General features: G+C 37.7%; 2 protein-coding genes across 3 annotated transcripts; one reads left to right on the top strand and one right to left on the bottom strand.

Moving 5' to 3' along the window:
• Positions 1-1,864: 1,864 nt before the first annotated feature.
• ssrp1b (structure specific recognition protein 1b) lies at positions 1,865-9,874 on the bottom strand. The gene is made up of 18 exons (XM_079462509.1): positions 9,789-9,874; positions 9,261-9,360; positions 8,863-9,048; positions 8,655-8,760; positions 8,278-8,471; positions 7,615-7,715; positions 7,417-7,546; positions 7,148-7,251; positions 6,648-6,776; positions 6,289-6,510; positions 5,468-5,540; positions 4,716-4,848; positions 4,572-4,617; positions 4,326-4,449; positions 3,546-3,713; positions 3,353-3,450; positions 2,743-2,911; positions 1,865-2,426 (listed from the first exon to the last, which is right to left on the bottom strand). The coding sequence occupies exons 2-18, from the start codon at positions 9,312-9,314 to the stop codon at positions 2,361-2,363; spliced, it is 2,103 nt and encodes a 700-aa protein (XP_079318635.1). The 5' UTR covers positions 9,315-9,360; positions 9,789-9,874; the 3' UTR covers positions 1,865-2,360.
• An 11-nt stretch (positions 9,875-9,885) lies between these two features.
• Positions 9,886-11,890, top strand: pold4 (DNA polymerase delta 4, accessory subunit). Of its 2 annotated transcripts, none has more exons than XM_079462507.1 (5): positions 9,886-9,995; positions 10,330-10,434; positions 10,508-10,663; positions 11,398-11,509; positions 11,760-11,890. In XM_079462507.1, the coding sequence occupies exons 2-5, from the start codon at positions 10,335-10,337 to the stop codon at positions 11,782-11,784; spliced, it is 393 nt and encodes a 130-aa protein (XP_079318633.1). In that variant the 5' UTR covers positions 9,886-9,995; positions 10,330-10,334; the 3' UTR covers positions 11,785-11,890. The 2 variants fall into 2 exon arrangements, with proteins under 2 accessions (XP_079318633.1, XP_079318634.1); XM_079462508.1 differs by having other exon boundaries at positions 9,897-9,995; positions 10,574-10,663.
• The last annotated feature ends 114 nt before the right edge of the window (positions 11,891-12,004 follow it).

The following is a 12,004-nucleotide window of genomic DNA, read 5'->3' as shown; positions in this document are numbered from 1 at the left end:
TATATGTGATGTATGTAATAATTTGAAAAACAAATATTGTATAAAAAGAAAAACGTACCCTCGGATCGTTATATCCCGCCATCGCGATGACAACCAAAGTGTCGCGAATGTGAGGCTGCGGGTGTCGTGACATCATCGCGTAGAAAAGAAGCCCGATTTCATTGGCTAGGTGCCAACCAATAAAACGACTCCATTGCAGCCACCCACCCCCGCCTCTCCCGCCCCTCGCTGCTACTGAGTTGCAAGGGCACAAATCAGTTTTGCAACTGATATATCGCGATAAGAGTAGCAAAAGTCGAAGCGCGAAATTTGAACTTGCAGTGACAGACTTGAGAAGTTGCAAGTGCCTATTTGAGGTTGTACTGCGAATGTGAATGTAACAAATGCAAATATGTATTTCAAGTTTGTGTCTGTCATTGTATAGCTGTGTCTGCCATTTTACACATTTGTGACTACTTGTCTGCAGCTTCAAATTCAGAATACAGGTTTGTGACTATTGTCTGCGAGTGCAAATCTCAGCGTTCAACTTCAGATTTTTAATTTACAGGTTTTCACATCGAAGCTGTGAGTATAAATTGTAGCATACAAGTGCAAATATTTATTGTACAAGTTCTCAAATTCACATCTACGTGCTCTCGAGTTTTGCTACTATTCTACCTTCATACAAACCCACACACACACGTTTGACTGAAGTGTAACGCATGACAGAAGACCAAATCAAATAAGAGACAGTAGACTGGGGTTATGCTCAAGATCTGCAGTATGAGGCTCTCCATCAGTCAACGATAGCGTTAAGTGTTCGATGTCTCACGATGATTCGATTGTCTTGAAACAGGAGCTCAAGATGGAGCGAGGATGCAAAGTAAAAAAAGCGGGAGAGAGAAATGGATGGGACTCGATACAAATTGGTGAACAAAATCATCAAATGCAATAATGAGCAAAGTGGTTCGAGAAGCGCGATTGAGATAAATCCAGAGAAACGTATAACAGATAAGAACAGAGGGACAGACACAAAAAAGGAACTAACTCAAATACAGAAATGACAGAGAATCCAGGAAAAAGAGGCGACAAAACAAAAAAGAGAGATGATGCATATGAAGTATACTGACTTTCAAGTGAAAGTTAACCACTAAGTTTGTCATTTGCCCTGCAATACAAAAAAATAACATGTGCATACTGACCGTTGCGGTTCAATAGCGCATTCTTGATTCTTTACTTTATGAAAGGACACTTTGTAGTATACTGTCAATATTTTTTAAGTATACTGGTTTTCTTTAATTGAACTGAATGCACGGTTTCCCGTATTTGTTTTGTGTATTTTTTGTAGATATAACAACGTTGGCAGTTGATCCGTAGTTCCCAGCATGCTTTGTATCTGACTGCATGAGAGAGATTAATTTTCAAGATTAATTGACATTTTAAGGGTTTTTCAGTAAAAATAATTTGCTGTTTTTTGTTTATTTATCTTTCAGAAGAGAGCTTTGGCATTATTTTTATGTTTTTCTGGTTAATAAGTTGTTATTAAATAACGTTTTAGGCTGTCTGTCACGTTTGCTGAGAAAGGCTTTTTTTTAAATCGTCCTGCTTTTGTTACAACCACAAGCTCTTTATCTCAAAAACCACACATTTACAGTATACTTATGCACATGAAACGGAAAAGGGGTTGTAAAATCACATTAAGAGATAATTGAGTAGTGTGGTGGTTATGTACAGTAATGCTATCCATAATGAGATTTAGTACTCTTGGGTTCTGTATTGTGCTGTACTGTAAATGTTTATGAAGGAGACGGGTTGTAGGTGAGAGTAATGAGAACGTGGGTATAGAAGAGAAGGTTAATATTTTAACAGCAATAAGATTGTTTTTAAATAGAATGTTTAATGCAACATCAAACATTTACTTAAATCAGTGTTAAGTTCCAGAAACAAAAAATTTATTTAAACGAAAATATTTTTTTTTACAGTAAATATATAATTGTTGGTGCCATAAATGTAGTTATTTTAATGTTAGTACATATCAAGCAAGCAGATGTGTTAAATACTGTATATGATTTATTTTGTGTTTTGGTAAACCACTGTGTATTGCGTTTTGTATCCAAACAGATAAACAGGGAGTTATAAAAAAGGACAATACAGCAGATGAATACAGAGAATACACACTACTGTTGAGTCAACTACCAGACGTACATTACTCAAGAGTTTCTCAACATCTTGATGATCTAGAAGAGTGATGCTAAACGGGTTTACGTAATAATATGAATTATATCTGAAACATACCGTATCAGAGGTTCATTAAATGTACTGTACAATAAAAGATATGAAAGCATATGATTGTTCCAACATAGATCTGTAATTTGTGTCCTTTAGTCTGAGCCGGACTCTTCAGAGCTCACCGGTGTGCTGGCCACTTCTTCTTCATCATCAGACTTCTGCAAAAAACATGGAACGAGAATGAAGATGAAGAACGTGAAGTGTGTCATGTCATTTCTCCTTGTTCCGGCTGGTATATACATTTACATTTAGTCATTTGGCAGACGCTTTTATCCAAAGCGACTTACAGATGAGGAAACATTGGAAGCAATTATAACAACATAATGTTATATATGTTCAAATAATAAAATAAAAACGATTTTGAGTAATTATAAAAAAATATTTGATTGCTTAAGAGGCTAAAATAGACATTCGCCTTTTTTTTACAAAAAGGTTTTGTAATGAAATATAATAGAATGTGTGTTTCTATGTTACCTTGCGCTTCCGTCTTTTGCCTCGCTCTGACTCTGATGAGCTCTCCTCACTGGATATGAACTCTCGACTCTTAAAACTGTCGTTGCCTGCTGCTCGATCTTTCTCTTTCTCTCTCCCGCCACCTGACTTCTTCCTCTTTTCTTCATTCTTTCCTTTTCTTTTTCTCTCCCTCCAGGAAAGTAATGCAGAAAGAGTTTGAAATCACCAGTTACTGCTTTAATCTAAACATGCATCACAGTGATATTTACCCAAATAAAACCAACAGTCCAATATACAAATCAACATACAAATACACTGAGATTTATAGTGGAGGGGAAGATTTTATGTGAATAATGACTGCCTGTTTGTCCGGCAAAGACATTCCATGGCTCGGGAAAATGAATATAGAATATAATATATAATTTAGTATAAAGACATTGTATAGTGTACTCATATAGCAGTATAAAGTACTTTTATTATAATGTTATTGTTTTCCTCATTGTATGTAATGTGACACACAAATATTTAATTCAAATTGGTTTGGAATGACATGAGAGCGTAAACTGATGTACGCATGTAACAGCACTGCACTCAGACAAAGCTCTTTTATAATTGTGAACATTCTCAGTACCTTTTTGAGGTGTTCGAGGAGCCTCCACCGCTCTCCCTGTACACTCTCATCACTCGTTCATACTCTTTCTTTGCTTCCTCTGCTTTTCCTTCCCACTCCTGATGGAGAAACACAGACATTAGTTCAACTTTAAACCAGCACAAAAAATCTGAGACCGTGACATTTTGGAAGAGCAGTGATGGTCACACGTCACCTCTTTCTTCTCTTTGCTGATTTGTTTCCACATTTCTCCAGCCTTTTTAGAGATTTCAGTGACAGAGATGCCCGGATTCTCCGATTTGATGCGGTCTCTACTGGAATTCAGCCACAGCATGTAGGCGCTCATTGGCCTCTTTGGGGCGTTAATGTCCTTTGCCTTTTTCTATACACATACGCACACAAACACAGTATTATGGATTGTACACCTATACATTTATGATTGGCATGATGATCATAACATCCTTAAAACACAAATATATGAAGGTTTTTCACCAAGTTGCTCTGAGTATAATTTTTCTTACAGTTAACTAAAACCTATAATACAAAAATATAAAAAATACAACTTAAATAAGCATAATACATTTAATACAAAATCAAACACATTAGATTTATATCTTATCAAAATTATAATAACTCTACTTCTAACTTTACTCAAATAGCGACAAAGACATCAACTAAACGAACTCATTACATAAGTGTTCTTATTACACACATTGTGCTTTTTTTAAACATCCAGTCAAATTGTACAGTTCCTTTAAAGTACATTTGTGATTTTGTGTTTATGCAAAATACTTTTTTGGAAAAAAGCAACGTTGTTTAAGAAAAAGTGCATTAACAATTTAAGAACAATTAAAATAGCGAAAAATCTGAATTTTCTGTTTAGTCATAGAATTTATTGTAAGTGAACACACACAAACAAAAAAATACCATATCAACACCACTTATACCTACAACCAATGCAAAATAGGAAGCTAATTTACATTATTCTTCTCACCTCTTTCTTGCGTGGTTTTCTTTCTTTAACTAATTTAGGTTTCTTGGCTGGTTTCTTCTTCCGGTCTCCATCGCTGTCTCCTTCATCGCCGCTGCTTTCACTGGCAGAGGCCTTACTGTCATACCTGACACACAGACACAACTGATCTCAAAATGTATCCAGCTATCAACTAATTGATTAAAATGCTAATCTGTATAACACAACTAAATGAAACCACGGCAAATAAATCAGCACAAAGCTTCTTACTCTTCAGCAATGTCGTCATCTTCTTCTCCAGGATTAAAAGATTCATCTGAAAAAATTTATGGATTATGAAGATTCATCTGAAAATGGCCCATAAATCACCCCATAAATTAGCCATATTGAGTTTACTGAACAGTCGCCACTAACCACTGTCGCCATCTGAGATATCGCTGCCGTTGGCCTCTTCACGTATCTTGCCCTCCTCCTTCATGCGCTCCAGGTAGGCATCATGCTGGTCGTCGTCAGAGTCACTGTACATATTGTCATTGCCTTTGATACCCTAACAAAGTACAAATATCAGTGAAATATCAACCTTAAATCCATCTCTACGCTCTTACCTGTGCTGAACTTGATGAACTTAAGTTAGTATTCTAAGCAAACACAGAAAAACCCTCTCCTCTTGTTCCCTTAACCCCCTCGCTCACACACGTTCATACACACAATCAGTGTTAACTCATTCAAAAGCATTTACCCAAGCAATGCTGTGTTCATAGCAAACAGAATGGTCTAAACTCTGCACAAATGCTCTCCAAAATCAAACACATAGTTCAAATCTGAGTGAAGTGAACAAAGCGTTTCGCTGTTTGAATCAGAACCGATTAGATGCCCGCCTATGTGGTGCAATGTAGATATTCTTAAAGCCAGCAAAAATAAGAGATTGCATTTTGACATTCTGGTTTGGATTGAGACACACACACGCACACACACACACCATGCAAGCAGGTTAAAGGAGCACCAACACCAGACCAAACCGCAGGCCAGTACCAACCTTCTTCTACATGAACACAATACAGACGTACAGTACAAACACAAAGAGCGGAATAAGTGTGTGTGGAGTCTATTCACATGTAAATATAACATCCTGTATGATAAAAAATTAGAAGGGAGCACCGACATACCTCTTTAAAGCCTCTGTTCTTAATGCTTAGCTTCTTAGCATTGACAAAGTCAAAAAGCTTCCCATATTCCTCTCTGAAAAGAAAAACAGTGGCAGATTGAAAAACAGAGAGGATGACGACTCATATAGTGAGCTACAATATTTTTCATCATTTACACACCATTGAAATTCTGCCATTTGTTATACTCTTTTATGTATAACATAAACATTATCTTTATCAAAGAGAAATCACATAAAATTTTAATGAATGGGGACTGGGGCTATCGGATTGAAAATAGTGATTTATGTGCTATACTGCAAGGAACAAGAAACTGTTAACACATTTGCAGAAATCTTAATGTTGCTTGCACTTTATCATGAAAAATTTAGGCACTGGTGTATTTATTCAGTCATTGTGTGTATCCAATTTGAAATACAGCAATGCGCAATAAGTCTCTTTTTGCGTTCATGTAGCATTAACAAAAAAGGGTCAGGTGACTAAAAGAGGAGTTTCAGAGATATATTTCATTTGGACCATTATTGTAGGCTTTTAAGACGTATTATGCTGTGGCAGCACTCTGCATAAAGATTTTTTATTTATTTAATGTATTTATGGTAAAAGCCACAAACTAGTAAAAGCCACAAACACAGAAAAATGACCACAAAGTGGCGGTGGTAAACGTCCAGGGGCAGACGGGGTTAAGTGCTGCTGGGACATTTTTGCAGGAAGCATTTTCAGGAGGATGTGACTAGTACTGGTCTTTCCATTAATGGTACGATCTTGTTCCCAAAATGCTACTTTCTCAGCGAGGAGACAAAACAACCAGTCAAATGTGCGGGTACCTCTCGATGCTGCTGAAGGTGTACTGATTGCCCTGCTTGGTCTCGATCTCAAAGTCGAAGGAGCGGGTGGTGGTGGTTCCTCTGGCGAAGTTCACACAGGCGATCTCTTCAAAGCGCAGGTGTACTGGAGGCTTGTGCACGTAGATGAAACCTCTCTCCAGCGGATACAACAGACCAGAACTGGCTTTATATGAACATGTTATGCACTGAGCACCCGAGTGACTATAAAGATAAGATACAACAACGGAGAGACAGAGGTTGTGTCAGAGAGTGTCAGGGATTCAGGGAGTAAATGATGTTATAAATATTTCACACTTAATATTAGCTATACTATAATAAATATGTGGGCGTGTGCTTACCCTTGGAAATTTCCAGGCACTGTGATCTTCCTGTTGACCAGGGCCTTCATGACCCTACTGACCATCTCATAGAGAGAGCCAGACATGTTTTTATTAAGCTTCCCTTCAAAGCGTCTCTTCACCTCCTCCCTGCACACCAAAAGCACAAATAATGGAACAGCTGAATGGCACCACACATTGAAATATAATTTAGTAACTATTACAAAAAACTATAGTTTTCAGGCAACGCTGAAGCGGTCCAGGGAAAAAGTGGTCCAGGGTCAAACAAACTCGAAAAAAATTGAGTTCAAACTAAAATATATACAGATATAATTAAAAGGTATACGCCATTTACAAGAACTTCTTTTATTGTGAAAACATTTGTTAAAAATACTCAGACTTTATTAATTTCATTGCTATTACATGGGTTTATAGCCTGTTAATGACCTATTTAGTTTCTTCAGGAACTTCCTAATTCCCATCACATCCTTCATTGGTCTCTCTCACTCTATGTCACTCACTCGTTCATGTTAAGCGTCAGACTGATGTCCTCTTCCTTGGAGAACAGGAGGATAAGAAAATGATAACGGGTTTGACCCTGTTTAATGGGCGGGTCCAGACTGATCTAAAAAGTAGAAATTATGCTGTACTTCAGCAAAGTATTTTGTGTATCATTTGGAATAAATGGAAAATGGAAAACGTAAACAATAACATTAGTAAAATAACTTAATACATAGAATTCTTAATAATAATAAAATAAAAGCTTTATAAGTCATGATGTCCCACTTACCACAAAGAACATCTGCCGCTGGTCTTTATGAGGTAAAAGGAAGAGGCGGAGCACTGTAGTGTATGGGATCTTGTAGTCAAACGTTTTACCGTGCAGATGTAGAAATGTTGGATAAATGCGGATATCATACCTAGAGAGAGCAAAACCTGTTCATAGTGTCTTCTCATTTAAAGAGAAATATGTGAAGTAAATATGTACCTGCCCCTCGGTGTGAGACACTGCAGCTCTCTGAAGATGCACACGGCATCTCCTGTAGCCTGTATCACATCTGCCTTGGACAAAACGTTCTGAGCAAATGCCTAAAACAATAAAACATTCACCTGCTCAGAGAAACGTACCATTTATATTTCAGTCAAGTACTGTGTACTCATGATGTAGCTACTGCAATTCAAATAGCCATCATATATCAATTTTAATGAATATGCTACAAACGGTTCTAAAAAGACTTATGTTGTTACAAACCTGTATACAGGGATAATTATAAAAACAGTTTAATTTGAACATATTGCAACAACTTGTCAAAATATGACGACAAACTAGTTCTATAAACCACTTTTATGATTTCAGTAAATGTAACAAGTAACCATGATATTCTTTAAAACTTTAAACTCTACAAATGAAAGGAAATCATGAAGGTTTTAAATAACATGATTATTTCAATGTCAACTTTCCCAAAATGTTTTGGGGCGAACTCTACCTTTATACGTGTTATTGTCATTGCTTGGTAGACTACGCCATCTGGTGGTCAACTAAGTAAAATTAGAAAATTGTATATTGCATAATGGTGTCTGCAGTAACTATTTTGGTGGTCAATGGTAAACAACATCGAGGGAAACTATCAGGATACACACAAACACTCACCTCTACAGGATCGGAACCCTCGTCTCCAGGGGTGGGCGGGACATAGAAGCGCACCTCCATGAGGGACACCTCTGTGTCATCATTTTGATGAAACTCCAATGTGACCTCATTCTTTCCCGTTGCACACTGGGATACACTAGAAAGTGGGATCTCAAATGCAGGGCTGTCATTTACCTCGAATGAAAGCAACGGTTCTGAAAATCATGCAAGATGCAGGGAAATATTATCTTTTTTAGAATATTACATTTGTCAAGCAGTTCCTTCTGCTATGTACATAAATCCTTTTATTATTGCGTGACAGCTTTTATTACAATACATGGAAGCTTCAGTTAAACCAGCAGCCCATACTGTAAAACACATTAAAAGTGTGCACTGACCGCTAAATTTTGCAGTGCCCCAGTTCCAGCCCTTCACACACATATCTTTCTCCGTCAGCTCCACTTTGTAGTTGGCTTTGAAGTAGTCTGAGATCTTGTCAAAGTCCTATGCATAAAAAGATGGATGTGGGTTTAACGCATTGAACTGAATGTTTTTTATCAATAAGTAAATAATAAACGCATTTTCGATCTCGTATCTCTGACTCACGGTATCTTTGAATCCATCATATTTGTAGATGTGACCAGTGCTGGTGGACATTCTAAGGCCATGACCCAGACAAACTCTCCTCCACTGTGCTTGGGTGAGTTCAGATACGGGAATGCTGTCCACCTTCCCGGTCTTACTGTTTTTATACACCACCGTCTGCTTGCTGAAGCGCAGGCGACCATCATTCTATGGGGAGAGTTGTCTTTGAATTGTGTTTGTTACACTAGAATAACAGGGTAATAATATCTTGCATTGGCACAAATGTGTGACTTTAGGCAAAACAGCTGTTTGTAAAATAACACACTGATCAGACGATTTTAATTAAATTCTTTTATTAGTTTTCAACATGCAATGAGCCAATTCAGATAGTTTTGTAAAAGTGGTCTGTCTTTACTTACCCAGGAGCCTTTGACCTCCTGATAAATCTCATTGAATTCCAGAGTGTCACCCATGGCTGCCACTCCAGCACACACAGAGCGGACTTGCGCTGTTCAAAAGCTGTGACACCAGGGGACAATTCACAAACATGAAATTATATTTTATTCATTATATGATATATACTATATTTTATACAATATGTGTGTTTAAAAACGACTTCTAAGGGTCTGAAAACATCGAGGCATTGTTTTCTATCACAGGTACACACTTCACATGTGTCATTTGTGTAGATTTATCACCTCTGAACGGTAATGTTTTCTAATGCTGTCTTGTTTTCTAAATATACCGCAAACACATGCTGTATACAGTACAAAGCTAGCAAAGCAACAATGTCCAGGCATCAAATAACGACCAAATGTCTGCGTATTTATTATTTGGTGACGGACAACACCGTCTTAGATAAACCTCCGACGGGACTAATATTTTTAAAAACACCTTAGTTGCATCAAACATCAAACGCATATGTAAGATATTTGAATCGGTATTACTGTTATTTGGCGAGAGGGTCAGGGCCGAGTCCTATGTGCTTCTTCTGCTGGTAGCAGCACAGCGCAGCTGTAAATGTGACGCCATCACGCTGCGTGCGTGGCTCCTCCCTTCATGTCAGCCCGTGTTTTGCAAACAAAGCGAAAGTAAAAAGGCATCGTTGAAGAACGCTGCTGTCAACACTGGCAAAGCGTTAGAGCAACATTAAGGTAGGGTTAAAATTACGCAGTCGATTGCATTTATGTTTAAGGTAATGCACATACAATTTTGCGAAAATCCCTTTACTCGAATTGACCAAGGTTGTTTTCTGTAACCATTAAAGATCGCCCTTGCTGGATTGGTTCGATGTTTTTTTATATATAAATGAGTGTGTCACATAGAATGCATTATAAATAGGCTGTTATATTTGTACTACTGCAAGTTCTTGACGTCACGATGAATCAAAAGCATTAAACGTGCTTGTTTAAATGTTGCTGCTTAAATGTTGGCGATTTTGTGACCATGCACACTATTATGTTTAATCACATAGTCGTTTTATTTTAGAGAGTATGACACCCAAACGTGGTCTAATCACTGACACCTACAAAATTGTTAAGAAGGCAAGAAGAGGGGGAAAGAGAGACAAACCCCCTTCGCCTCCAAAACCAGGTTGGTCAGTGTTTTCGGTTTGTATATCTACTGCTGTGTGGAGATCTGAAAATGCATCATATTTTTCCACAAGCCATTGAAATAATGTACAAGAAGATGCTGGTGCACAAGAGGTATAACAGAATTCATTACCTATCAGAACCTGAGCCCCCGCAACTGACTGAGCGAGAGAAAGACCTACAAGAGCTGAAGAAGTTTGATCTGGACTGGACATTTGGTCCATGCACTGGTAAGTCAAGTCAGCTTTATTTATATAGCGCTTTTTACAATTTTCATTGTTACAAAGCAGCTGTACAAGAAAACCATTGACTATAAGTAAAACATAAAAGGTTATGGAAGTCAAAACACAGGTCAAATATCAGACACACAATAAATTCCTATATGCAGTGTTATTTAAATAAGACTATCAAATTCTAGCAGCCCCCCCGGCCAGGCAAACAGTTCAAAACAGTATGCAAACGGTGGCGAGGAACCCAAAACTCCATTGGAGGAGATAAAAAACCTCAGAGGGAAACCAGGCCTAACCAGGGGATTCCAGTTCCCCTCTGGCAAAAACTGCAGCTTCTGCACAAGCTCGACAGTGCTTGCACAACAAGGCAAAAAAAAAGTTAGATTTAAAATTATCATTAATAATCTAATAGCGGCTGAGGTTTTGTAGAGTCGCCACGTCCTTCGTCCAGCTTTATCATCACAGGATTTGTCAGGTCTGGGTATGGATTGCGCCCTTCCCGCTTCGGTAACCTTGGACTGCGTCCTGCCCGCTCTAGTAACCTTGGAACAATGAAACAAGACTGGCTGAGAGTAGAGTAATTTATAAGTCATTAAGTCATTTATGTACTTTTACATTTATAACTATTTATGTGTGCAAGGGGTGTTTTTTCATCTTGTGTGCTTACTTTTTGCAACAACAAAGCAAAACCTTTTGACAACGTGTATATGCTCATGTGTGTTTGTGTGTGTTAGGCATCAGTCGATTGCAAAGATGGGAGAGGGCAGCACTGCATGGGCTTAATCCCCCACAGGAGATTATAGAGATTCTGCTGAATGAGAAAACTGACCCAGAGTACACACAGAGGTATTACTAATGGCCAACAACAACAATAAATTTGAAAACTACAAAACTAACTACCTCGAAAACAAATGTACCCTTTTTCTGTACCCTTATCAATCTAGTTTTGTTATGGACTGTTATACACTTATTTTATATATATATAATATTTGGTGTGATCAAGCTTTGACACGCACTTATGTTTTTTTCTGCCCTTACACGTTGAGAAACAAAACCAAAGCCTTTGTTAATATCCTTTTCACTCTTTGTGTTTTAGTCTCTGGTGTGACTATCCCCTCTGAGGACCAGATGGAGAAAAATTAAGGAGAAAGAAAATACTCTTGTATTGCTTATTTTGTACCTTATGTAACACTACATTTTAATAAACATTTTTCTATTCAGGTGCTATATGTTGAGTCTCCTACACTTTATAAACAATCTGTTTTTTACACGCGCACAACCATCAGTCACCTATATCCTCAAATCCTTGAGATTACATCTTGTTAATATGCCCAGGGACTG

This window comes from Barbatula barbatula, assembly GCF_947034865.1.
Source record: "Barbatula barbatula genome assembly, chromosome: 8".
Taxonomy (NCBI): Eukaryota; Metazoa; Chordata; class Actinopteri; order Cypriniformes; family Nemacheilidae; genus Barbatula; species Barbatula barbatula.
This window is presented reverse-complemented; position numbering and strand designations above follow the sequence as displayed.

Bases quoted from the DNA above. Each gene is read 5' to 3' on its own strand.
- ssrp1b (XM_079462509.1), bottom strand. From the start codon at position 9,314: ATGGGTGACACTCTGGAATTCAATGAGATTTATCAGGAGGTCAAAGGC. The intron at 3,451-3,545 runs GTGACGTGTGAC...TTTCTCCATCAG, and splicing joins TCAGCAAAGAGAAGAAAGAG to GAGTGGGAAGGAAAAGCAGA. The intron at 2,912-3,352 runs GTACTGAGAATG...ACTTTCCTGGAG, and splicing joins TCCTCGAACACCTCAAAAAG to GGAGAGAAAAAGAAAAGGAA.
- pold4 (XM_079462507.1), top strand. From the start codon at position 10,335: ATGACACCCAAACGTGGTCTAATCACTGACACCTACAAAATTGTTAAG. The intron at 10,664-11,397 runs GTAAGTCAAGTC...TGTGTGTGTTAG, and splicing joins GACATTTGGTCCATGCACTG to GCATCAGTCGATTGCAAAGA. The intron at 11,510-11,759 runs GTATTACTAATG...TTTGTGTTTTAG, and splicing joins GACCCAGAGTACACACAGAG to TCTCTGGTGTGACTATCCCC.